Source organism: Pipistrellus kuhlii, unplaced genomic scaffold (genome assembly GCF_014108245.1).
Source record: "Pipistrellus kuhlii isolate mPipKuh1 unplaced genomic scaffold, mPipKuh1.p scaffold_m20_p_18, whole genome shotgun sequence".
In the NCBI taxonomy this organism is placed as follows: domain Eukaryota; kingdom Metazoa; phylum Chordata; class Mammalia; order Chiroptera; family Vespertilionidae; genus Pipistrellus; species Pipistrellus kuhlii.
Genome location: NW_023425493.1, coordinates 15,545,352 through 15,572,784, shown reverse-complemented (window position 1 = coordinate 15,572,784; position 27,433 = coordinate 15,545,352). Strand labels below are relative to the sequence as shown.

The 27,433-nt window shown below is 41.4% G+C and overlaps 1 protein-coding gene across 3 annotated transcripts in view; it reads left to right on the top strand.

The window, feature by feature from the left end:
• The window catches only part of CUNH1orf21 (chromosome unknown C1orf21 homolog), a 97,238-nt gene that overhangs the window by 17,762 nt on the left and 52,043 nt on the right, over positions 1-27,433 (top strand). For all 3 annotated transcript variants that reach the window (XM_036442515.2, XM_036442513.2, XM_036442517.2), the window contains exon 2: positions 10,181-10,275. In XM_036442515.2, coding sequence (XP_036298408.1) covers positions 10,181-10,275 — 95 coding nt within the window. The remainder of the gene's footprint in view (positions 1-10,180; positions 10,276-27,433) is intronic.

Genomic DNA, 27,433 nt, shown 5'->3' with positions numbered 1-27,433 from the left:
CTTCTCCCCCTCCTTCTCCTCCTTCTCCCCCTCCTCTCCCTCCTCTCCCTCCTACTCCTTCTCTTCTTCCTTCATTCTCCACTTCCTCCTTCTCATTCCAGTGAAGAAAGAGATCCTTAACTTATTGCTTGGCCTTAATGCTAAGATAATTTTCCAGAGTTACAGTAGTAATAGCAGATGACTTAAAATGGAGTTATCTTTCAAAATAACAAGTTTGGGTAAAGTTCTTATGATCGTTACTTGACTGTATATTGGAGAAAAACCAGTTCTTTTCTCATAGGGGCAGTAGTAGTCCAGTCGCCATTAAAACAAAAGGGTCACAGCATTCATGGATGGCACATGATCTCCATTCATGGATGGCACATGATCTCCTAAGTTAAGGAGCACAGGGACAGTATCCACTGATGAAAGGCTCCGAGACCTGAGCAGGGAGGCTCTCGTGCCTTTTCTGATGTTACCCATGAAGGTTGGATGTCTTTATAACTTTTATCCCTCTCTCTGTCATTTATAAATTTGTCCACGTCTTTTTTGAACCCGTTCATATTCTAAACCTCTATCATCTCACCAATACATTTCTTCTCTAGATTCAGACCAGCCTAGATTTGAACCCACCACTGCCCCTTGACCACCCAGTGGGGAACTAATCTCTGCAACTGTAAAAAGTGGCTTGTAAAACCAGCCTCATGGGGCTAACAGGATTAAAGATGGGCTTTTGTCTTGAATGATTATTAAGGACATTAAGGTTATGAATGGGCTGGCTTTTTTCTTAAATGGTTACTGAAGATAACAGGAACCCCACTGAGAACAGCAGGGAGAACTTAGCTGGTCTCCAACTTTTCAGGAGTCCCAGCGGTTGGTCCTGTGGTGGGCAGCCAGCCAGCCAGCCAGCGGTCCAGGACCGGCAGAGCAGGGCTCCTGGTAAACCGCCAGCAGCACAGCCATGCAAACCCTCCCTCTCTGGGGGCGCCTCTGCCTCCACTGCTCATTCTGGGTCTTGGTTGGGAATTATAACGACGTGGCGTAGAAATTAAACCCCCTCCCATAGAAAGCTCTGGTCTCACATGCATTCCTGCAGGAATCCAGACTGGGTTTGGAGCCGGCTGTGTCTCTTGTCAGAGATGAATGCTGGGGGCCCTTAATGACTGGATAATAGTTCCCTGGTCACTGGATGATGAACCCCCAGTGAATGAAGGAAATATATGGTCTAGCCTCTGGAATGATGAAGTGATTCAAGAATGGGGTCTGCAGGGACCATTCTTCATGATGAAAGGTGCTGCAGTGAGAGAAGCTGTCACCCTCTGGTCCTGGCAGCCGAGGGCACCTCTCATCTTATCTTCTCCAAACACAGGGACAGGACCCTAGAATGCTAAGGGCTACAGCACTCTTGCACGGGTATCTCAACACACTGGGCCATTCCGAGAGCTCTCCCCCCTACCTTCAGGGTCAGGTCCAGAAGGAAAGCCCTTTGAATCCATCCATTGTGCGTCCCATGAGGGGAGGAGCTGGGATCAGGTGCAGTGCACTTCCTTTGCCCCTAGGGTAGACCACACCCCCATCTCAGCCACTCCCTGATCTGAGTGCTTTTGGGGGACAGGAACTAGGTCTGGCAGCTATTGCATTTCCAGCTCCATCCCCACCCCACCCCCCATGCCCACCAACCCCCCACCAGCTGCCTTCAGGATAAAGATGGCACCTTCTGAAGCTTCTCTGTGTCTTTTCTCTGGCTCTTTCCCTGTCTTATTTATGTTCTTCCTCCCCTTCCTCAAACATCTGGTCCACCTCAGCGTGTATGTTTCACCTCCTTTCAGAGAAGCAGAAAGCCTCGGATGAAGGCGGTGGGGTCTCTATAAGTGATATAGAGAGGAGGAGAAGGCTGGGGACAGCCCAGAGGATGGACACTTTGCCTGTATTATTGGCTTCAGAGCCCAGACATTGGTGGAGAGTTCATATCCCTTCAACACGGAGCCTGCCTATTGTGGGACTTTGTACCAGGTCTCTCTGGAGTGGCCTCACCTCTGCCAGACCTACTTCCTGCCTCTCATGCCCATGCAAACCAGGAACCCCGGTTTGTCATTCTCTTCTGGCCTTTGAACACACTGTCCCCTTTGCCTGCACCTGTCCTTCCCCACACACTAGTGTTCCTCAGAATTCCAGTGGGATGTGTCCCCTCCTCCAAGACTCCCCCCAGCCTTGCTCACAGGGGCTCCCTCCATGCTATTGGTATCACGTGTGCTCCTCACAGTTACACACACTAGACCCCCTCCTTGCTTATTTTCAAACACATAGACAAGACCCTAGAATGCTAAAGGACTGTGATTTATACATTTCCTAGCACATAGTAGGTGCTCACTAAATACTGCTGAAGGAGAGAAACACAGTAAGGACAGTAGAAGATAGCCCGGTACTTGATTCAAGGACAGAAAAAGCAGGCAGTTCCTTCCACTTGCTCGTGTCTGAACTACAACCAGGAAGTGTTGTTCCCAGGCCTTTCGGGACAGACGTGTGTTCATGAGTTCCTGTCATTTACAGTCAATATGTGTTATTGACACAACAGCCTATAAGAAAAATGCTACAGCTCCAGTAAGAAGGAAAGGGCCAAGGATACGAAAAGATGCTACACACAGAAGGAAGTGAAATGAATGATCAGCACGCAGAGAGAATATTCAGTACCGCTAGTCAGTTTGGAAACAGCCAACCAACTTAAACATTCGGTGCCATTTCACCCTTCAGTTCATGACATGTATTTGAAAAATGTCACACCTTGCCGAGACCGGTTTGGCTCAGCGGTAGAGCATCGGTCTGCGAACTGAAAGGTCCCAGGTTCGATTCTGGTCAAGGGCATGTGCCTTGGTTGCGGGCACATCCCCGGTAGGGGGCGTGCAAGAGGCAGATGGTCGATATTTCTCTCTCATTAATGTTTCTAGCTCTCTATCCCTCCCCCTTCCTCTCTGTAAAAAAATCAATAAAATATATTTTTTTAAAATGTCACACCTTTATGAGTGAGGGTGTGTTGAAAGGAGTTTTACACGAAGCAAGACGAAACGGGACCAGCAGCAACACAAGCCCTTTTATTCCCGGTGTTCAGTATAAACAAGCATTGGGTTTCACTAGAGAATAAGGACACACTAGGCTTCTGAGAATTGCTGTCTTGGTGACAGTAATGTTTTTGGATTATGAAATATCATAAAAAGGGACTTAGACAAATATGTATAATCTCCATACCTCCCCCTGGTCAGTAGAAAACCCATGGCCAGACAACTCCACGTCTTTTTCTCCACAAATATAAAGTCTAAAAACACAATTTTCCTGCTTGTTTTTGAACAACTTATATTTTCACATCATTAGAAGAACTTCATGAATCAAACCATCTTTTTAAAAATAAATGTTTTATTGTTGACAGTATTATAGATGTCTCTCATGTCACCCCCCTTCTCCCAACCCCTGCCCCCATGCCTTCACTACCCTATTGCCTGTGTGTGTCCACGGGCACTGCATGTAAGTATATAAGTTCTTTGGTTTTTCTCTTCTCATCCCCCCAACCCCACACCAAGGTATGTCAGTCTGTTCCATGCCTCCATTTTGTTCATTACATTCCACAAATAAGTGAGATCATGTGATATTTATCTTTCTCAGATTGGCTTATTTCACTTAGTGTAATTCCCAGGTCCATCCATGCTGTCTCAAAGGGTCAGAGGCCTCTCTTTTTCACAGCTGCATAGTAATCCATAGTGTAAATGTCCCACAGCTTTTTTATCCATGCATCTACTGATGGGCATTTGGGCTGTTTCCAGATCGTAGCTAAAAAAAATAAAAAAATAAAAAAAATTAAAAAATGCTGCATATACTCTTTCTGATTGGTCTTTTGAGGGGTTTAGGATATGTTAGTGTTCCCAGAAATGGGACCACTGGGTCAAATGGAAGTTCCATTTTTAATTTTTTTAGGAAACTCCATACACTGTTTTCCACCATCTTATTTTTTTTATTTGAAACACATTCTGAAAAGAACTGAGAGTATTTGATATTTGATATTAAATGCACCAAAGCCTTATTTTAGAAAATTTTAAACCATTAGAGTGGGCAGTTATCTGCAAATCTTACAAAGTCAGAGTGATTTTCTGTGATTAAGAGGCTAAATTCTGAACCAAGCTATTTTATATTAATATTTGTGTCATGTATTGTCCATGGTATTTCTAGTCATAGTTTTATATTTACTTAGAAACTTGCAGTTTATGTAAAGCCTTCACCAGAGTCAAGCATGTGGTTAAAGGCACTCTAACTAGTTATAAAAACTTTGTATTGCCACTTACTTCAAGTTTTCAGCTAATCTGTGTACTTCCTTGTTGTGGCTTAGCCATCTTTGAACTCAAGAATGGCCCAAGTGTTCTGCACCCGGGTCCCAACATATAAGAGATTCTTGGAAGATTCAGTTCTATCTTAAGCTTGGAACCATTTGCCATTTAGTCTAAAAACACCTCATATGTGAAGGAAATAAGTTGGAGTTTTGGGCAAGTTTTAGAAGTGAAAAGTGAGAACTTTAGAAATCTGGAGGCAGAAGAGATACTTGTAGCCCAGAGAGATTAAAAAAAGAAATTTAATGAAGAACGTGAGGCTTGGGCTAGCATAGCCTTTGGGTCAACTGAGAGATGGGAAGGAAATTCCAGAGAGGGGAATAATATAAATTTTCGTTCAAAGCCTAAATAGAGTTCAGCCAAGAATTTCACATTGAGGCTATCCACAGACCAAAGGTGGACTTGAAATGGGCAGCTTTACCCACATTGTACTTGTGCCTGCAAATATGCAAAGAAAAGTATTGATATTTTTTTTTTAATTAGAGATCTTATTTTGGAGAACCCAGCAGGGGAAAAGTGGACCCCTGAGAACAAAAGGACTGAGCCCCTGAGGAAGTCCAGGGCTTAGTGGCCAGCACATGTTGCGCTCATGTTTGTTGAATGACTGACTGATGGAGGCTGGAACAGCTGATGAGGTGGATGGAGTGCTCCCAAGGAAAGGCCACTCTCTCCTGATGCAGTGACCTCGTCTCTCTGTCTTTGCTTCATGGTGCCAGCGTCCTGCCTCTTTGTCCTTCCAGAAAAGGGGTTTCCTTCCCCCGTTATGTTCCTTGGAGCAGCCTCCACCCTTTAGACTCTGAATCAGTCATTCTAAACTGGAACTTCCCCCGTTCACCCTACCGCCCTCACGGTAGGCGGTGAGCCAGTGGCGATAATAGTGTGAAGACATGTAAGGAGATAGAGGAGCGTTATTTTATTGTTCCCCGGGTCTCATTTAAATAAGGATCACTTTTCTTTTTCCCAAAATAAATATTACTTATTATTCTTTCAAAGTTATTTCCTATTTTCAATAAAGCGATATGGGCATGGAGTTCCTAAAAATACTAAAAGCTTACTATGGACAATAAAACCCCTCCTCACTTTCTCTCTCATTTGCTAACACAGTAAAGTCACAATTTTTGGTTCAAGTAATTATTGACGTTTACATTTTATTTTATGTTTTAAAAATAGCGTTCCCCACAAAACCAGCAACGACTAACATTTAGTGAGCATTTACTATGGACGGGGCACTGTTTTCATGTTGTAATTCATGTGACTCAGTGTGAGATCAGGTACCATAAATATTACCGATGAAGAAACCAAGGCACAGAAGGGAAGGCCAGAATGCTGGGTATTCTAGCTCCAGAGGCGGAGCTCCTTGCCACTGGGAATGCTCATCTGTTGGGAAAAAACCCTTCCAAGTACGGAAGTAAAGACAAAGTAGGCAAGAATTTGAAGTTGTACCAGGATCTGGGGACTCAGATTTAGATTTAGCTCACTTGGAAGACAGAATGTTCATAGAAAAACCCAAGGGGAATACGTTTATGCTGTAAAGCAGAAGAGTTTGTTTCTTTTAATTGGCTCATTTGTGTTTGTAAATACTTCTCGTACCTTCTTTCCCAAGCCCTTGTGTTTCCCTGAGCATAGAATAATAGTCCACTGAAGAATCTTCATGCAGATTCGGGGCAAAGAGGCCATTGAGCTCATTTCATTAAGATGCCCAGTTGCTGGGTTATTTAGAGATGAGAACTTTTGAAATTGGAACAGTCCTGGAAAAGGTGGGGTTTATTATTATGGATGTACCACTGGGTGAGAAGGTATGAAAGTAGGTGTACCTTTCACCATTTAGTAAACCACTGTAGCCCAGGCCAGGTGGCTCAGTTGGTAGAGCATCATCCCAATATACCAATGTTGAGGGCTCCATCCCCAGTCAGGGCACATCCAAGAAGCAACCAGTGAATGCACAATGAAGTGAAACAACATATAATATATTTTAAAAAAAACAAAAAAAAACTATAAGATGTCTTCTTATCTCAGAGAGCAGCATATATAGGGGTCTTCTGCTTTTTTCCTTCTTCCTCATCTAATACGTTCACTTAGGGAAATTATTAACTGTTTTTATACTTCCAGTATTATAAATTCACCCAGTACTTATCTCCCCCTGATTGACTCCTTTACAAGTCAGTTCTATTGATTACAATAGTAACTTTGCCCCTAACTGGTTTGGCTCAGTGGATAGAGCTTTGGCCTATAGACTGAAGGGTCCCCAGGTTTGGTTCTGGTCAGGGGCATGTACCTTGATTGCGGGCACATCCCCAGTAGGAGGTGTGCAGGAGGCAGCTAGTCAGTGTTTCTCTCTCATTGATGTTTCTGACTCTCTATCCCTCTCCCTTCCTCTCTGTAAAACTCAATTATATATATATATATATATATATATATATATATATATATATATATATATATATATATTTTTTTTTTTTTTTTTTTTAAGTATCTTGGCCACAGATCTATCTGAGAAGCCTGGGTGATCTGGGATAGGCCTAGGAAGCTGTCCATAATAGAAGAATTGAGGGGATCCAAAACATGAGGATGATTCCATACTCATCAAAAGGCAGTCCAGCCAATCAATCCCCTTCTCACTCTAAAAACAAACATACATGGAATATACTTTATGTCAAAAGCGAGTTACCGAGATTTGGTGGGAAACAGTGCTTTTGGCATGATGGAGCTGCCACAAAAACAGCCCCTCTGATGTCATCTGAGGGATGAAATGCCAGACGTGTCACCAAAGCATTGCTTTTCCCCTGACCGGTTTGGCTTGCACAGCTTGCAGCTGCACACATAGAGAGGATTGGGGAGAGGGGGGGAAGTTTTGTCTACTATTTCTGATGTGCATTTGAATAAGCCACCTGACAAGACCAACAGGAAGCAAAGAAAAATTGTGAACAGGTGTGCGGGAGCTGCAGGAGGATGGTCCTGCTTCCCCTCCTCTTAATCAAGTTGGCTCAGTGTCCTTGGGCTGGGGACCTTGGGGCTGGGGACAGTGGCCGGGCCCACTGCCTCCAGTGTGGGATCTGGTTAAGGAGCCTGCAATCCCACATGGATGCCCCTGCACCTTAAACAAAAGGAAAACCGGATTTCTGTGTTGGTGGCTTCACTGTCACAACCTGAAGGGCTCATTCGCCTGCACAGAGGCCGGTTGGCAAGTACCAGTCCTGAGGGCTGCATCACCATGGGAATGGGTGACACACTTGTGATGAGTTGTCTGTTTGCAGATGGACATCTCCATGCCGTTGAGAAATCTGACAGCCCATTTTTATGTGTTTCCATTGTACAAGCGGTGTCTTATGTAAGGGTCTTGCTGGCTCTTTTGTTTTCTATTAGGATGACTTCTGTGCAGTCATAAGTCGTCATGATGGGTCGGACTCTGTGGTCATGGCTGTTTGCTTTTCCTTTCTTCGTTGCCAATCCCAGTGCGTTCCTCTAGCACAGCGTTGGCTCGCCAGCCATGGTTGCTGCTCAGTCCTCCCCTCTTTCTACATTCGTGATGACTGTGCCTTGATGTTAAAAGAAAACCTATGTTCGGGATAAGGCAGCTTTGAAAGTCACGTAGCCAGCAGCTCTTCAGTTCATTGAAGAAAAAATATTAGAAAAGTCTGAGTAGTGTGTCTGCTCCTTTCAATTCCGTTGTGTTCCCTGGAGGGATGGAGACACTGAAGACTGAGTGTTGGGAGGGTGCTGAGAGAGCAGTGGGCAGTGGGTTGGCAGATGGGAGAGGACAGGGCGAGGCGAGGACAGCTTCTAGAAGATATCTTTTGCTCTGCAGCTGGCTAAACTGCCACCTTTCGGAAGGTTCTTCCAGAAGGTTGTTTAGGTCTTAAATGCTGTGCTTCCCCCAATCTATCCTATGAGTGTTTGAGTCCTATAAATGAAAGAATGAAAGTCATACAATCCACTGAATTGTGTTAAAATATACTGTGTGTGTGTGTGTGTGTGTGTGTGTGTGTGTAATTTATATATAAGTAATTAGAGGATCACTGTAAGTCATTAGGATCACAGTTTAAATCAGTTAAATGTCAGTAATTATTCCAGTGAGCCATGGTTTATAAATATTGATGTTCCAACTGAAGTTAAGGAGGCTCATCTTAGCTATTATTTTTTCCTTTATTTTTCTCTCTCTAATTGTACTGGATGCATAATTTGTCAGTGTCCCTTCTTTATTAAAAAAAAAAAAACTGCTTTCCCAAATTCTGAGCAAATAATCCTTAATTAAATGTACTGATTTTACTAATTCACTTTTTCTCTCTTCTGAATATCAGATTGGAAAGTGAAATGCTTGTGTGTTGTGATTGGGCATCAGAATTCATTGGTTAACCTGTTAGCACATTTAGGACTTGCCTCTCACCAGTTTTTCTGATTTCTTTAGAAAGAAGCTAAAGCAATAGCTATCTTGAATTCTCAGGTGGAAAAAAAACACACAAAAAACGATTAGCTTAGCCATGAACACACAATTTTTATTCAGATATATGCACATGTAATACTTTCATAAGGGTGATAATTTTAAGAGACATTTGAACAGCATAATTACTGGTGGAATATTGCTACCACAAATGTCTTTGGGAGTAGTCTACTAAGGGGTAATATGAGGAAGCCTGAAAGTATAAAGAAAGTAGTATAAAAAGGCAAGAAATTATGTAAAATATGTCATTGTATCAAATTAGTCATAGGCAATAAGAAAATATTTTGCAACTTCCTGAACTTATATACAAGCTTCTTCAGTGATTGACATTCTTCAAGTAACCTATTCTAGACATTATTTCACACCATATGCTAGGCAATCATCAGTTTGTTAACGGATGAAATTTTCTAATGCAATCATTTCTGTGATTTTTTCCCCCCCTGACAAATTGGACTACAGATGACTCAAAGTCACACATATTTTGGACCTACGTAGTTTGCTCAAGTCATATCCTGTTGATAGGACTCTGATGAAAATGTCATCATCGTCATCACCAAACCTCTACCCTGAAGAGAGCTCTAGCTGCCACTTTTTCTGAGTTTGTCTCGTGGTGCTTATCAATATTGGGATTTACTGTACTCTCTCCTTGGCTGTTGGGAAGCCTAGGTCTCACTGTGACCCACTATGCTCTCCAGTCTTGTATGATATACCCACCTGTTATATCCACTAGAATTACAGTTCTTTGTACATGTGACTTTATAAAGAGGTTAAATTAAAGTGTGTGTGTGTGTGTGTGTGTGTGTGTGTGTAGAGCATGTGAAATAATTGCAGAATGCTACACATTGAATATGGGTACTACAAATAGAAACAATTTATTTCCCATTGTCTATAACTGTTTGTTGATCAATTAAACTCTTTAGTCTTACACAGTTCTTTGTTTTTTCAAAAGAGAGAAATTTGGTGTACCTGAATTGCTGAAAATTGCTGCCACTGCTATTGTGAACCCATATTCTCATAACAAAAATATTAGTTCATAAGGAGAAACATCTTCCTTAGACCGTGACGTGATATGTCCTCGAGTGTGCAGATCCCAAATTGTTTTACAGATGGCATCACCTGCTTCCTCGGCCTCCTCTGCTTCTGTAAAGGGCCAGGCAGTGCCTCTGTCATTAACTGTCCTCCTGGTGCCGAGTTGTCCCAGGAGACAGAGGAGATTGGGTCTTAGAAAGAGGCTGGTGAAGCTCAATCCAGATGATTTCAAATGAACCCCAAAGAAAGAGCGCGGGGAAGGGGTTTTTAACAAATTACGCTATTGGGCTTTTCTCACTGACACTTTCCTGCCTTTGTGGGGGGAAAAAAGTTATAAAATGTCTTTTCTTTTTTTGGTACTCAGACGAGTATAGGATCAAACCGGTGGAAGAGGTCAAATACATGAAAAATGGGGCAGAAGAGGAGCAGAAAATAGCAGCCAGGAACCAAGAAAACTTGGTAAGAATTGAATTTCTCGTATAACAATGCATTTTGGTGACACCATTGTAATCAAATCTGCACTGCGTGTTTAAATGGCAACTCCCTCCTTGGGCATAAGATTTCTTGAAAATGCTGTCACTATTTATAGCTTGCCTGGAAGCCAACCATGACTCCTGTATCCTGTTTGTTCCTGAATAAGCCCTTCTTTCATCTTGATAGAGAAAGCTCCAGGGGAAACAATAGCAAAATTATTAGTTTTTAAATGGTTAGATTTAAAGGGAAAAGCATGCAGTAGGGTTGAGATTTATGGGGGAGGGCCATTCTTTTCTTTTTCTCCAGCTCCTTTAAGTCTTAGACAGGTCAGGGTGTGCTGGACATGTAGTATGTTGGGGCGGTTGCCTTTCAAGGGAAAATAGTGTCCTTTGAAGGTAGGTCTCTATGGAAATAGCATTTCACCTTCGTCGTGTTAAAAGTGTTACGGGGATTGAGTTAATGTAAGAATTGTAATGACCCGAAACGGAAAAGGTCGGAACCTTTTTCTTTACTATGAATCAATAGCCATGCTTCCACTTTATATTCCGTCTCTATAAAAACATTTAGTTAATTGTTATATTGGCCGATTTCTTGAAAGAGGTTACAGTGGTTAAGAATCTGCATTTATTCAGGTTTGCTGGAGCAACATTGCTTTTATATTTTATTGTGGGATTACCTATTTGCTTTTTTTCTTTTTTCCATGTTCGACTGAATGTACTTTTAAGAAGCTCGCAATGTCATAAAATATGCTTCGCTTGACTTAAACTCCTTTTTCTGCGATCTGCTTTGTTTTTATGACTTCTGCGCGAGCCCAGGGAAGCAGCAGAATATGAACCCAGTGCTCATGAGTGTCGAAGGCTGTCATTTTCCATCGTACGCGAATGAACGGAATGGGCTAATCCTTTTTTTCTCTATTCTGTTCTGAACATCTGATCAAATATTTAAAACTTCTGAACTTCAAGTTCTTCCTTTGGAAACTGGGAATAACAAAAATTATTGTATTAGAAGGAAACCCAGGATATGTTTAGAATCTTAGCAAAGAGAGGCTTTCTTAAATAAGACATGAAAAAGGCAAAGCTATGGAGAAAGAAAAGTGGTTATTTCATTAGATCAAAATTAATGCCTCTATAAATCAAAAATACCCCTAATAAAGTAGTTAATAGATAGGCAACAGCCTAGGAGAAAATAATGATGACATATACCTAGCAAAATACCAATATCTGAGATTTAGAAAGAACACTTACAAATAACTAAGAAGAAGATAATCCATTAGAAAAGTAGGCAAGTGAAATGAACAGATGGTTCATGGGTAGAGGATATTAACCATCAGCCTATGAAAAGATGTTCCGCATCACTAGGACGGCGGGTGATCTCGTACCTGACTCACTGCATTAGAAGATTCACACATTCCTTTCCGAAAGATGCCCACTGCAGCCGAAGGTGTGCTTACGTGGACGGCTGGTGGGCTGCTTTCTAGAACACCTCTGTGCTTTCGCTCCCTCCGTTAATTGTATGTTTTTCGAGAGCCAGTGTGATGGCTCCCAAGCCTGTTTATACAGGTTGAATGTCATTGTAATTATGCAATTTATATAGTTAAGTAACATGTACACCAGTGAAAAACGCAAGCGTGGAAAGAGCTGTTTCAGTGAAAATTAAATGCATTGGGAAGTCTTGATGCAGGCACAGTCCCGAAAGCTCTCTGTTAAATTAGATGTTGCACTCAGATTAACTTACAGGGTCTTTACACTCACCTACGAAACCAAACCAGGTAATCTTGGATATGCAATATGAGGTTGTTGTTAATGTCAGGGCATAAGGAGATCTGGTCAGTGGTTCCTCTCTTAAGGGAGCATCATTCCTACATCAAAAGATGGGAGATGGCCGAAGCTGGTTTGGCTCAGTGGATAAAGCATCGGCCTTCAGACTGAAGGGTCCCGAGTTCGATTCCAGTCGAGGGCATGTACATTGGTTGTGGGCACATCCTTGGTGTGGGGTGTGCAGGAGGCAGCTGGTTGATGTCTCTCTCTCATCGATGTTTCTAGCTCTCTATCTCTCTCCTCTCCCTTCCTCTCTGTAAAAAATCAATAAAATATGTATTTTTTTAAAAGATGGGAGATGGAAGGCCAGCTCCATTTTTAAAATTAAATAACATACTCATTTTTATGTTGCCCTGCTTTCACTGCCTTTACTGTTTAATTACCAGCCTAGAAAGTATTGCCCAATACACCTTTCACTGTAGTCAGGAAAATGCAAATTCAAGCATGATCCTTTAGATTGGCAAAAATTTCAAGTTTGATAATATCATATTTTGGAGTGGTTGTAAGAAAATCAGTGTTCATGTACTAGTGGTAAACAGCTTGGAGGGCAATTTAGCAGCATCTATTAAAATGCAAACAGGTACAGCCATGACCCAGCGCCTTCCCATCTTGGTATTCACCCAAGCAGCTGCCTGCGTGCAGGAGGAAGCTTGCACAAGACTCCTCACTGCAGTACTGTTTCTGTTAGTGAGAAATGGAAAAGAGCCTCCAGCTTGTCAGTAGGAGAGGCATAGCTGTAGCATAGTAGACAGCAGTTATGTGGAATGACTTAGAGCTTTATGAACTGTCTTGGAGAAATGCAAGTGGTAGAATGGATTTGTACAGTATGATACCAATTAAGGTTTTTTTTTAATAAAACAGAACTGTCTATATCTATATATCTATGTGTGTGTGTGTGTGTGTGTGAGAGAGAGAGAGAGAGGGAGAGAGAGAGAGAGAGAGAGAGAGAGAGAAGAGGGAGAGAGATTCTGCTAAATTGTCTTCCAAGATTATACAGAAAATCTGGATAAATGAGAACAAAACTATTAATAGTGGGTACCTGAGTTGATGTGGGATGTAAGCATGCCAAGGCTCAGTTTCCTTTCTGCAAAATGGGGATAATAATAAGTTGTTAATGTTAAATTAGATATGCCTGCAAACTTTTAGCACAGTTTCTGGCATAGAAAATGCCACCGTTGGCTGTTGTCAACAATGGAATTGGGTTGGGTGGGAAGGATGAGACTGAATTGGATGTGGCGCTAAAAGGAAATTTTAATTTTATTAACTTTTTAAAGAAAATACAAGTAGATTGTGTGATCTAAAATTTAAAAAGGTAGGATAATTATAACAAAGCTCCAATTTTTGACTCCTTGGGAATCTATCATGTAAATAGGATTGAGTCATTTTTTCATTATCTTAAATATTCTTGGTGTTTCTTCATTCTCTGGTATCTGATTAATAGAAGGCAGTTAAAAGGAAGCTCAGAGATCATCCAGCCTCACTTTGTGTAGATTAACACTTTGCATATAAATAATTTAATTTATTCCACACTTGGTGGTATGCAGTCCCCTCGGTTTTTCCAAAGTAAGTTTCTTGACAAATAAAGACATTCAGTTTTAGCTGTGAAGTGCTCCCCCTTCCTATACACCAGGCGTCTTCAAACTACGGCCCGCAGGCCACATGCGGCCCGCAGAGGAGTCTGATCCGGCCCGCCAGGTTTTTTGGGCAATGAGCGCAGCCGAGGTGTTACAGTAGGAATTAGTAGTTCATATAGTCCGGCCCTCCAGCTCTCTGAGGGACCGTGATCTGGCCCCCACTTTAAAAAGTTTGAGGATGCCTGCTATACACTAAAACATTATCTTGTTTTCCTTGATTTACATTTGTCATTCTTTAGCTGTCCTCCCATAGGTGTTAATAAATCGTTTTCTGGTGGATTTTTTTGTTTATGTGTTTGCTTGTTGGTGGTGGATTTGTTTGTTGTTGTTGTTTTGGTATTTTCTATGTATTACAATGTTTTTTATTTGCTGTTTTCAGCTATTTTGTATAAATGAGATGACATGCATCAGATGACACCTATCTTGGGTGGCTGCACTTCGATTTTATACTTATGCATAGAAGTGAGGACTGATTTGAAGCATCCTTGTATAACTCACCAACCCCTGAGTACAATCAAATGGCAAAATAAACAGTGTTCTAATGTGCTTTTGTGGGAGAGTAGGATCAAGCTGTAGACGTGACTGCATTCTCCCTCTGCCTGTTGAGTTTGTAAGAGCCTCCAATGTGTCGCATTTCCAGTAAATGTCAGGACATTTAGTTGCAGAAATTAAGCCTTGAACATTAGTAGATATGTTGGATAAGAGGAATGTTACAGAAACTATGAGAACTCTCCTTAGAGCATTGGTAACTAACTGGTGAAAACTGGGACATGTCCCTGACCCACAGAACACATGTCTTTGAAGCAGGCCCATGTAGTGTTCTCCAAAGCATTGGACTGATTGACAGCCTGAAACCAGAGAAGAGTCAGCAATTCCATTCGTCACTGTAGGTCAGTGGAAAAGCTAAGTGCTCAAGACCACAATCACCATATCACTCTCTTTATTAGAGTAGATCAGTGAACAATAAAATGCATGTAAACATTATAAACTTTGATCTATAAGGTTTATTATACCAAGATATATATGTTCCCATAACAATGTTCTCATAATTGGGAGCCCTCTAGAGTTGATGGAAACTTTTTTTTTTTTAAACAAATTCAACCATGTTTACTCATTCCATGACTCTCTAGAGCAGCTGCTAGACCAGCAACCTGACTTTTTTGCTTAAAGGTTGTTCCTTGTGATCTTAGCAATGGCTGTTTATCTTTGAGTGTTTGTCCTCAAATGGAAGGTCAAGTAATTATTTTTAGAAACCAAATAAGACAAAAGACCGTGACTTTGAGTTGTACCAGTTTCCCAACCATTTAAACGCTCCTGGTACTATTGAGGGTAAATTAAAATAAGCAAACTGACGTGACAGAGAGTCCAGCTCTGTGAAGCACCTCTTCCCACTCCTCCTTCCTTCCAGGAGCTTGCTGGATTTGAGCTCAGGCTGGGCCTGGCATGGGCTGTAGGGGGAGGTATGCACTTGAGGGAGATCATTCCTGGTTGGGGGGAAATCTAGAGGACTGAGGGTTCCCAAACCAAAGTGAAGATAGAGGGTGGTCCTGAGAGAATCTGATTCAGACAAGAGAAACCTCTTCCCAGAGCAGCTTCATAGACACTAACTTTAATACAAAACTCATCCCCAAAGTCCCACTGCTTCTAATTCAGTGGTCTCATTCCCACTTCCTGTTTTCTCATGCATACGATGCTGACATCAGCCTTGTGTACTTCCAGATTATTAGAAGAATAGCATCAGGATCCATGGCATGATCTACCTGAACCTTTTAGTTTCTTAAAGGAATAACAGATCGGGTGGGTAGAGGTTTTGGTGGCACAGAAGGAAGGAACGAGAGGGAAGGATGCTGCCTCTTCATCGATCTTGGAGATGTCCTCTGTCCAGCTAGTATTTTTGTGTTACTTGAGCCAGGCACATTCAAGGTCTCACTGAATCTTCTGGCACTGTGCTCATTTGTTTTAGTCTCCGACAGTAGTAGACTTTAATTCTCTACAGAGGAGGGATTGTGGAATCAGCCTCGTAAGTTTCAAGCATTGAACAAACGCAAAGTTCCTGATTCGGGGACAGCATGTTAGGGGAATAAAAGCATGCCCACAAAAGTGCTTTGTAAACACAAAGCCCAACACAAATTAGAGTGATGATTTGTCGTCACTACAGGACACCTGGGTTTCTTTCTGAGCTTAGTTGCTATTTCTCGGTGGAAACAAAGGTAAGGCACAGCATTCTTCTGGTTTTAAGTCAGTGGTCATGCCAGTCCCTTTGAACAAAGACGTATTACCATACATACTTCATTCTCCAACAAAGAAAGAGCAGTGTTAGTTATACTCAGCAGATACAGAAACCAATGCATCGAAGGTGGTTTTTGGAGCAATTACTATAATCATCCAAAAACAATAGGCATGGCAGAACAAGACTGAAATCCTATTTCAAGTGGCTTTTTCTTTCTCTTTTCCATACTATTACACTGAACCGACTACACCCACGTGAACATGCTCTTAGGGTCCTTGTACACCATCCCTCTTGAATCAATCTCTAATGCAATGTCTTCAGTTCTCGCTGTCAGCTACGCATTGTCTGGGCCCTGAAGGAATATAAGGATTGACAAAGCACAGCTGTGACTCTCAGGAAACTCAAGGGGCGGCAGATATATACACAATAAGTCCCCAATAGGGACCCTAATGAAGTCTTTTGGGGGAGAGAGAATGGGACAGGGACCCTGACTGGGAGATCTGGGGAGAGTCTCAGAGAGCTGGCCTTGAACTAAAGCAAGGTTTCATTGGCAGATAGGTTCGGAAAGGGATTTCAAGCAGCAGGCATGGAGATGCGGGGTGAGTGGCGAGTAGATGGAGGTTGATGGAGCATGGTGTGTTTATTTGATTAGTTGGTGTGTGACAGCTGTTTTTCCTTTTCAGGCAGCACATTGATTTCTGGTTTATAGATTCTTTGACTAGTTTGCAGTGTTCGTAACTACAGAATAATTAGAGCAGACCTCTGCTCATCTAATTGAAAGATTGAGGGTGTTGATAATGACTTCCCTTTTCCTAGCATTGTTGCAAAACATGATGGCTTTTAAACATGCTTTCCTTGGACACAAGGGACTGTGTGAAGTTGTTGTGCAAGGCTACTCCTGACCTTCTCCTCCTCGGTAAAGGATAGCCGCTCATTTATCCCCTGAAACCTTCCCTGTTTAGCTGCGGGAAGTAGAGCAAACACCAACAATACCTGGGATTTAGACATCGGGCCTCTTCTCCAAGCACAATAGAAATAGAAAGTGAAAAGAAACTCTTCTCGAAAGCTCCATTTGATTGGATCCACTTGGTCATTTTAGGTATTGGATTGATTTATCTAAAACTTGGGTATTTTTTACCCAATGGACCCCATCGCACAGCAGAGCGAAGAGGAATGAGTAACAGCTGAGCAGGCCACCTAAGATGCAACCATTGCTGTTAGACTATCCAGAACGATAGCGCAGGGTGTGCCTTTTCTGCGGGTTGTTCATGTTTCTCTCTTATATCCTGCGTGATGCTAAAAATAAAACCAAAGCATCTAAGTTTCACTCATGAGTTGGCAAACTCAGTGAGGTAGCTTACCCGACATTAATAATGTATGCCCTGGAGGTGAGGGTAAGTGAAAGAAGGTTAATGTTTCCAAGAGTCTGGGCTTTGAGATGTGTCTCTTCTTGTGGACTTTATTTGTGAGCAAATCATACCCAGGACTAACCAAGACAAGGATTCACCAACCCTATTTGTTTTGAAAAGATTCTCGGTAATACTGACAACACATTCTACACCTGTCATTCAGAAAAGGGAGAAATAAATATCCAGGCATAAAAAAATTCACACATCTTCTTTAAAGACAGAAGGATGTGTTGTTTAGCTTGTCAACCTCACAATAGGTGTATGAAGATGCCATTGTCACTGCCTGCTCCATTCCTAATCGGCCTAATTTAATTTATTTGCTGGGTTCTCCATATGGTAATAGATGCCAGACTTCTTCCTCTTTGAAAATAATTATATTTATTTTCCAAACTTAATGAGTTGGCTCCATTTTTTATTTTTTGTTCATCTCAGAGTGTGATGGTTTAGCATGGATTTCTATTTACTGGCAGACTTCTGCTCAGAGCTAGATCATTAGAGGGCTTGCTCCATTGGAGGCTGACCAACTTTATTACTTTATGGATTTGCAAAGTGGAGGGCACTTAGACCAGAAACAAGGCAGGAATCTGGCAATTGGACCTAGAGGATGAGGTATGGGCTGGTCTGTGAGACAGAGCAGACGTGTCACTGTTGGAAGTGGGGTGCAGCAGTTCTGACATGAACCTGGGTCTCCCAGATGCTAACTCGGGTTCCTTTACTTCTCCTGAGTCTGAGACATGCAGAGCCTGAAAGGCGTATCAGGGAACACCAACCATTCGCACAGAAAACCTCATTCTAGTGAAACAGTCCCTGTGATGATGTCTGAACACCCACAAGGTTCGGTATTACTGATGCCACGTCTTATCAGAACATCTGCTGTCCAGGAGCTGGTGGTCCAGTGAACAAGATGAACAAGCCATAGCGATTGGACATTGATTATTCCTGTTATTCTCTACTTAAATGTGTTTTTAAATTAACTGTTTCCTGATTATAAATGTGTCACTTGCTTGAGTTACTTAAAAGCATACTTTTAAGTAACTAAAATAGAGAAGGGGATAAAAAGAAATAAAATCAGTCATAAATCCCATAACAATTGTTTATGTTTTTATTCCTAATATACTTAGAGATATAACTTTTTTTTCCCCCTGAGGAAAAAAATAGACCTGAGTTTCTTACAGAGCTAAGCAGAGCCTTACCTAACACCCAGATATCATGCTCCTGAGATGTCTTCCTAAATTATTTTAAAAACTAAGATAAAAAACAAACAAAAAAAATTTAAGATCACACAAAAACCTTCACAAGAATGTTGATAGTAGCTTTATTTATAGTCATAAAAAAATGCTAATATGTTAGTGAACATTTCCATAATACTTTTTGTCTCCAGCCATGCTCTTAGGATAAATCCCTGTACATAGGATTCTTGAGACAAATATAGATATTGCTGATTACCCTTCCTTCAAAAAAAGAAATCTTAGGCCAACTTGCCTTTCTACCACCAGATTATGAGAGTGCCCGTTTATCTTCTTTACCACATGGGGAATTTTACAATTTTTAGTTGTTGTTACCTATAGTTTTTTGTTTTGATTTGCATTTTTTTTTATTACTACTGAGTTTTCACCTTTTAAAATGTGTTTATAACTTAGAATGAAGGGCCACTGGGATGAGATCCTTGTCTGTTTTAATTTGGGACCTGACCTAAGGCAGGTACTAATAAATACGTAATGAATAGATGAATAAGTTGTATTTCTTATGCTTTACTTTTGCTGGAATCTGATATTTCCCTTTTATTGGAGTCTAGAGAAAAGCAAGGCAAGAGGGTTGGTTCATTCTGTTCTTACCCAGGAATATAAAAGTGGATATCCTCATGAGAATTCCTAAAGTAACGGCCTCTTTAGACCTTACTCCAATAAGTTGGCCCATCCTTATGATGCCGCCTTTGAACTTGACCCAACATATTGCCCCAGAAGAACATTGCACAAGATGGGAGGAATGGTTACATTCAGGGAATCATGACATGAGCTGAAGTTTTATTACATATTCTAGCATTAGTCACCCACCCATTCATTGGTACATCCCTTCAATTATGATACAGAACTGTGATATCAGTATTTTTTAAACATTTGGAATATTCATCAGTTATTCCAACAGTGCTGAATTAAACATATCAATACAGTTGGACAAGTTCACTTCACTGGCTGCTAGAAGATTTGGGTCAATTCAGATTTCAGCATCCTGAAGAAGAGCACCCTTACTCAATACTATGGACCAAGAACATTAAAACTTACAAGGTTCCTGCTTTAACCTCAGGGCAGCTTGGAGTCTTATAAATGATGAGATCATTGAACTGAGGTGAAACTCTTTGGATATTATGGATATTAGAGTAGAAAATACTCTAAAAAGTGACTGCTTAAAGAAGCCATTAGTTTGGTAGTACATTGAGATGATCTAACAATACTAATATTTTCTGAGTGAAAACAATGGTTTATTATTATTATTATTATTATTATTATTCCTTAAATAAAGACTGTTCTGCTTCTCCACTTTTGCAAATAGTGATATTTTGCTTTGTTTAACACAAAGATAAACATGCCTGCTGGGGTAAATGGAAGAAAATAGCTTTTATTTGAATCTTAACATTAGTTCTTAAAACCTCCTTTATTTTTACGTAAATTTTGATTATTATAATTATCTTCATACCATTAGTTCCCATAGAAAATTAACTTCCATTTGTAGCATCTTAATTTGTCATAAAATTACCATAAAATTTATATAATGTACTCTTCCTATGTATTCTAGTGACTGGATGATAAGCTTCTAGTATTATTTGTCTTAAAAGCTTTTTTAAATGTATTGATTTTAGAGAGAGAGAGAAACGCCAATTTGTTTTCCCACTTACTTAGGCATTCATTAGTTTATCCTTGTAATGTGCCCAGACAGGGGATTGAACCGGAAACCATGGCATATTGGGACAAGGCTCTGAGCTTACCCTGTCAGGGCTAGTTTTATCTGTCTTGATTTTATCTTTTTATTTCATGATATCTTCTTTTCTATCATTTAGCTTTTGAGGTGTTTTTAAGTTATTATTTTAAACCAAGAAAGCATATGACCATTAAGAAATGTTGGCCCAAGGTTCTGATTGTGTAAGCAGAAGCCATATCAGTGTTGTGATACAAACAGAAATTTTGTGACCAAACCATGAAATGCATCTAAAGACTGAACTCCAAGAGAAGTTTGCTTGTGTTAACTGACCGGGAGGGTATGGGAGAGTTATCTCTGGGGGGCAGGGTTATGAAACATTCCTCTTCTTCTAAAAGAATCTTTTCTGCATTTAAAATTTTTCCTCTTCAGTGGACATTTATTGCCTTTAAAACTCAGGAAAAGGAAGTGATGCCAAACGCATTTAAAACAGGGATTTGCAGCAGAGCACACAGCAGCACTCATACTATTTCCAATGTTCGTTGCTTTTCCCCTTGTAATGGACACTGTCATGAGAGAAGGGGAACGGGCCATTCACACACCTTCCATCTCAGCTGAGAACCAGCGGAAACTCCATTCTGCGTTAGGTGGCATGGCCAGTGAGTGAATGTGGCCGTATGACTTCTCAGGGTTTTCTAAACTCGGAAAGTAAATACATTCACATGTAGACAACTTGCTTTTTATTCTTGCCTGGTTCTGGAAAGTTTTTTGAAATATATTTGCCCCATCTTTGTTAGTAAGTGCAGGATTTTGAACGTTAGTAAATGTTTCCTTCATGATTCAGTTTCTTGCTTGGCCTTAAGGTCATTGTCAAAATACCAAAAGCTGAACAATAAATCCAGAAGGTGAGGAGATCTGTGCTAGTGCCCTAACAGGTTTGGCTCAGTGGATAGAACGTCAGCCTGCGGATTGAAGGGTCCCAGGTTCGATTCCAGCATGTACCTTGGTTGCATGGCACATCCCCAGTGGGGGTGTGCAGGAGGCAGCTGATCAATGTTTCTCTCTCATCGATGTTTCTAACTCTCTATCCCTATCCCTTCCTCTCTGGAAAAAAAAATCAATCAAATATATTTAAAACAAATAAACCTGTGCTAGCTTTCTGACATCCCCTAGAATAGACTTTGTGTGTGTGTTTTTCTACACACTGTTCTCTTTCAGACTTACCCTCTAAGTATTGTTGGCACATCCTTCCATTCCCAGCACTTCATTCTTCACTTGGGATCATTAGTGCTGAGTTCTCTCTCATCAGCTCAGGTGGAGTTTGGCAGGTAATGCAAACATCAGAGAGGTATGGGCATTCTGAAACTGTTCAGGGACTCACTCGGGTTGGTTATTGCTTTAAACAGAGAATCATCTGACAGTCTGATACTAAACTAACTGCAAACATATCTAACCATTCTTCTGAGAACGCACTCTGTTCGCTGGGTAAAAATAAAAGCATGGGCTTTGAAACAGAACACATCTGTGTAGCCTATTTATTGAGAAATAGCCCAAAATGTAAGAATGTTTACATAGGTACTTTTTTTAATTTATTATCCCTTAGCCCTTTAAGAGAATAGCCCTCTACTAGGGAATTGGCTCAGCCACTACTCTAGGTATGTATGATATTTTAATATATCCCTCCCCCAATCTCCCAGTTGCTTAAAGAAATAGTTGCTTCATCCTAGAAGAAAAACCAACACCACCACTATTCTGATTATCTTTTATTGACTAACAACCACTACAAAATGTAGAGCCTTCAAATAATAAGGTACTGTTTTCTGGTTCTGTGGATGGACTGACTTCAGCGAGACAGCTCTGCTTAGGGTTGCTCACGCACTTGCACTTGGATATTGGCTGGGGTTGTAGTCACGCTAAGGCTCAACTGTATGTTCCAGATGGCCTCTTCACAGGGCTGGTAGCTGATGCTAGCTGTGAGCTCCACTGGAGCTATCGACAAGCACCTACATACAACTTCACCGCATGGCATGGGCTTCTCACCGCGTGGTGGTCTGCCAACAGTCTCACTTCTCACCTGACAGCTGGCTTCCTGGAGCCAGCGGCACTTCCTCCAGTTCCATTTGTCAGAGCGGCTGCAGAGCCTGCCCAGAGCCATGGGAATGGAAAGGCTCTCCCTCTTGATGGGGTATGGCAGGGGGGCACAAATGGAGAGACCGCAGCAGCCGTCTTAGGGAAAGACAGTCAGCTACAGCCGTTAACCTGTTCCAGTGTCAGTGTCGGGAGAGGACAGCTTTATGTGAAAAGCATTGTGGGAAATCCACTTGGCTTCCGGAACCTGGATTAGGTCTGTAGTTCAAATTTCTGTTTTAAAAGAAAAAGCTGACAGAGAAACACACCTTGAGGAGAACGCCTTTGTAGGTACCAGCTACCCAAAAGGCTCTATGTACCTAATCCAGGGAAATGAAACCATTGTGTTGTACATGTGTCAGATAGAGGCTGGCATTGGTCCCGAGTCTAGGAAAAGCAGTCTTTGGCATCCACCTGGCCACGCTACGTTCTGAACAATGACCTCACTCAAACTCCATGAGCCGTGGTGATTTCTATCTATCCTGTGTTGTTTGTAATTTCTGTAAAACACCTGGTATTTTTCAGCTCATAGTAAGTATGTAAGGAAAGCTAACTGTTTTCTTCTTATCTCTGTTTTCTCATTTCTGTCTGAATCATATGCCCTGAAAACCTACCAGTTATGACAGGGTTTTAGGCACTTCAGTGCTTGATAACTGGTTTTACTATTTTGTTGAGCATCACCCATAGAATTTTTGTAATGGAGCCTTCTAATTAATTTCAACTTTAGGACTTAGAAATATAGTAGATGATTTTTTTTCACTTTCCTAAAAACGTTTATCAATATGGTGGTTGATGTTGTATGATTGCATTTGAAGTCTTAAGGTCCAATTTTCAAGTGTAAATTAGTTCATGTTATTGGGATTTAATCTCAGTATGAGTGAAAATGCATGTTGAACTGGAATTTTTTCATCACTCATTAATGAGGAAAAATTGTGTCTATCGCTAGGCAGTCCTCTTGTCTCAAGAGCCTGCTGATTAGCTAAATGTTTGTCATATCTCAGTCACCCTAGTAAACTGGATAATTAAAATTAGCTTCTACCACACAGCATCGCACATCTTATCTTCCTTCTTGAGAGCATCTTCAACTGAGAGCTTCCTAAGAATAGTGCCTTAGTACCGAACTGACCTAGGGGTAAAGAGAGAGGCCGTATCCACCAAATGAATCTCTTTATTCTGTGTGTTTTTAAAGAATGTTTAACTGGGAAGCATTTTTACATTCTCAAAAGGTTCTAGTCTGTGTTTAGAGGAAAAATACATCCTTTATGGGATGAGAGCTCCCCATGACGTCCCAGTCATTGAAGATTCAACATTGATGGACAACCTGTTGAGCCTTTTTAAGTTGTTCCTCTAGTTGTTACAGAGCATTTTAGGAGCATCGTGGACTTGAAAGGTCTTTTTAGGTTGGCACTGGTATAGAAGAGCACTTCACAAGTTGAAATATGTTATCGGTGATCTAACGAAAGAAAATATTTCAACCCCTCTCATTTATTGACACATGTTCCTTAATCACTAGTTACATGGCAGTGACTGTCCTTGGTTTGGGGAACTATGAGGGAATTCTCTAGAAGGAGAAGGCAAGCCAGTGAGCAGGCAATTTCCATCGAGTCTGCAAGCAGACCTAATGAATAAGCACATGGTACTCATGCACTTACCCCACACTTAGTACATCAGGGGAATCTTCTTGGTGGAGGGGTACCTTTCTGTTCTCGTTTAGCTAATCTACCTTCAACATCAAAACTCTGTGAAAAACTGTATAGAGAAATATGGACTCGCTGGAAGTGTTGGTTCATTTATTTAGCAAGTAGCCGCCGGGTCTTTATCCTGTGCTGGGAACTGTACATAGAGCCAGGAATGCAATAGCACACAGAGCTGGGTAAAGCGAGGTCTTTTCCCCTGTGAAGCTGGGTTTGGAAGGAACAGGCTGGTAAGAAGCATAGAAACAGCATGGTACGTAGTGATGTAGAGGCACAAATTACTACTTAAAAGAGCAGCAGATAAGGGAACAGTTCATTGTCTCTCAAGATTCCAGAAGGGGCAGCCTGGAAGGGTGGATGGGAGTGTGGAGGAAGACCAGGTGGGGAAGAGCAGGAGCAGAGGCCCGGGGCTTTACAGGTGATACCTTCAGCTCAGAGCTCTCCCAGGTGTGGAGTGAGGAGTGTGTGGGGGAGGTCTGGGTTCTGAAAGACCCAGAAACCATCCTAACAAGATTGGGGCCACCATCACGCAGTGACGTGGCACCTGGCTCTGAAATCAGACAGACCCATGTTTCAATCTTGGCGCTCTCGCTCACTCCCACGTTAACCACTCTGGGCCTGAATATCCTGAGGACACCATTGCAGTACCTACCCAATGGGTTATTGTTAAGGGCTACACACGATAAGGCAAGGGAAGTGCTTAGCAGATGCTTATCCATTAACACACACTCAATAAATGTTAGCGTGGCTGTAATTGCTGGATTTCATCCCGTGGACCAAGAAAGCTTCTGAACGTTACTATCTTGCTATTGGCAGTGGAGATTCACTGAACTTCTTGGTGCATCGTCTTAAAATGTTTCGACATTAAAACGAGGCAATCGAGGCAGCATTTGTAAGTGCCAGGTACATAGTCCATGCTGTCTGAGTGTGCATTGACATAAGTTGGTTGAATTTAATTGGCTAAGGGATAGAAATATAGTACTTTCATTGTGTGGATGAATAAGCTGAGTTCCAAGAAGCTAAGCCCCTTGCCTAAGGCAGAGTAGCTAATAAAGTGTGGAACCTGTATTCAACCTGTGTTTCATTCCATATCATGACAGCTGCATCTTAAAATGTGATTTAGAAGCATAGACAGAGTCCGATCATCACAGCACATTTGTCACTTTGGTGAATTCTTGTCAGACGCTTTCTTCTCGCTCAGGTGCAAGCAGTTGTTTTCACAGAGTGGCTGTCCTAGCCGGCGTTTCATTTTGCACTCTGCTTTTTTTTTTCTCCTCGGCAATATATAATTTTCCATTATCCTTTATAGTCATCATGTTAAGTTTTAATGGATGCGTGCAAGTACTTCAAATTGATTTTCCTTAGCTTTTATCCTGCTGCTGGGTATTAGTCTGTTTCCGATTTTTCATTATTATATCGTGCATAATGCTACTGTAAGCATTATCCTCCAATGAGCCCATTTTACTCTGTTGACTTATTTCCTCAGGTAAGTTTCCAGGGGTGAGTTCATTGGGTTGAGGGTTATGAATAGTTTTATTGTTTTTGACAAGCATTGCCTAGTGCCTTTCGCCAACAGCGTATGGAGATAGCCAATTCCAACACCAAAAGAAAGAAGGGGCCTCTTCAGCAATGAGTGTTTTAATTTTTAAAACTCTTGCCAATTTTAATTAAGAATAAAAATGATACCCAAGGCCATTTTATTTTTTGCAGTTTTGATTATTATTTCCTAGAACCATTCTTCAAAAAAGATCAGTACCTAATGCAATACCCTCTTTTATGCTTTCTTTCTACTCTTGTTTTTATCTTTCAGTTCATAAACATTTCTTGAATCTCTACTAGACCTTTATAACTTGTTTTGGAAACAGAATTGAAAGATAAGGGGTTTTATCATCTGGTGGACCAGATATATGAGCAAATAGACTATTTCAGCTTAAGGACTATAAAAGGTATCCACATACATTAACATAGAGGGCAAGGAAGAACAAACATTTGTTTGTTGAAAGAGATATGGATGTTGCACATACACATATGTGTGTGTGTGTTTAGCAGGTACATACAGATATATACATATGTGGGTGCATGCATCCAGACAAAAATCTGGAGATGTCTATTTGGTCACCATCATCACAGGTTGACAAGAGGAACCATTTGCCCAAAGCTAGGGGCATTGATGAGAAAGGGGATGAGTGGAGACAGGGCAGTCCAATAAGGGAGAATGGGAAGGAACGGGCAGTCAGGTGGGTGGAAGCCAGAGGACCGCAGTGGGAGGAGGGAATTCAAAGAGGGGAGAAGTGGTAACCTCAGCCAGGTGACTGAGTGGGGAGACCTCTGTTGAATTGAGCTATTAGGCAATCATTGGTGACCTTGACGGAAGCAGTCACTATGTCTTTTTAAAAAGGAAGTCAGCAGCCCACCCTGGCTGGTGTGGCTCAATTGGTTGGGCATCATCCTGACAACCAAAAGATTGCCAGTTCAATTCCTGGTCAGGGCCCATGCCCAGGGTTGCAAGCTCAATCCCCAATAGGGAGCATGCAGGAAGCAGCCCATCAATGTTTTGCTCTTTCCTTCTCTCTGAAAAATCCATTCTTTTAATCTTTAAAAAGGAAAAAAGAAAAAAAAAAGAAAAAAGCCCTAACCAGTTTGGCTCAGTGGATAGAGCATCAGCCTGCGGACTCAGGGTCCCAGGTTCAATTCCGTTCAAGGGCATGTACCTTGGTTGTGGGCACATCCCCAGTGGGATGTTTCTATCTTTCTATCCCTCACCCTTCCTCTCTGTAAAAAAATCAATAAAATATATTTAAAAAAAGAAAAGAAAAAAATAAGTTGGCCTGATGTTCTTTTACCTTACAATGCCATTCAGAATGTAAACATCTGCCCTTATTGGTTTGGCTCAATGGATAGAGCATCAGCCTGCAGACTCAAGGGTTCCAGGTTTGATTCTGATCAAGGGCATGTACCTTGGTTGTGGGCACATACGCAGTAGGGAGTGTGCAGGAGACAGCTGATTGATGTTTCTCTCTCATCAATGTTTCTAACTCTCTGTCCCTCTCCCATCCTCTCTGTAAAAAACAAAAAATCAATAATACATACATTTTTTAAAAAGAATGTAAACATCCTGTCCCTATATGCGATGGAGCACAGTGGAGAAGGAACCTGGGCTTCAGGTCCCTCGTTCAAATCATGACTTTGCAACTCACTCGCTACCCTGTTTCTCCGAAAATAAGACAGTGTCTTATATTAATTTTTGCTCCCAAAGATGCGCTAGGTCTTATTTTCAGGGGATGTCTTATTTTTCCAGGAAGAAGAATACGGTACACAT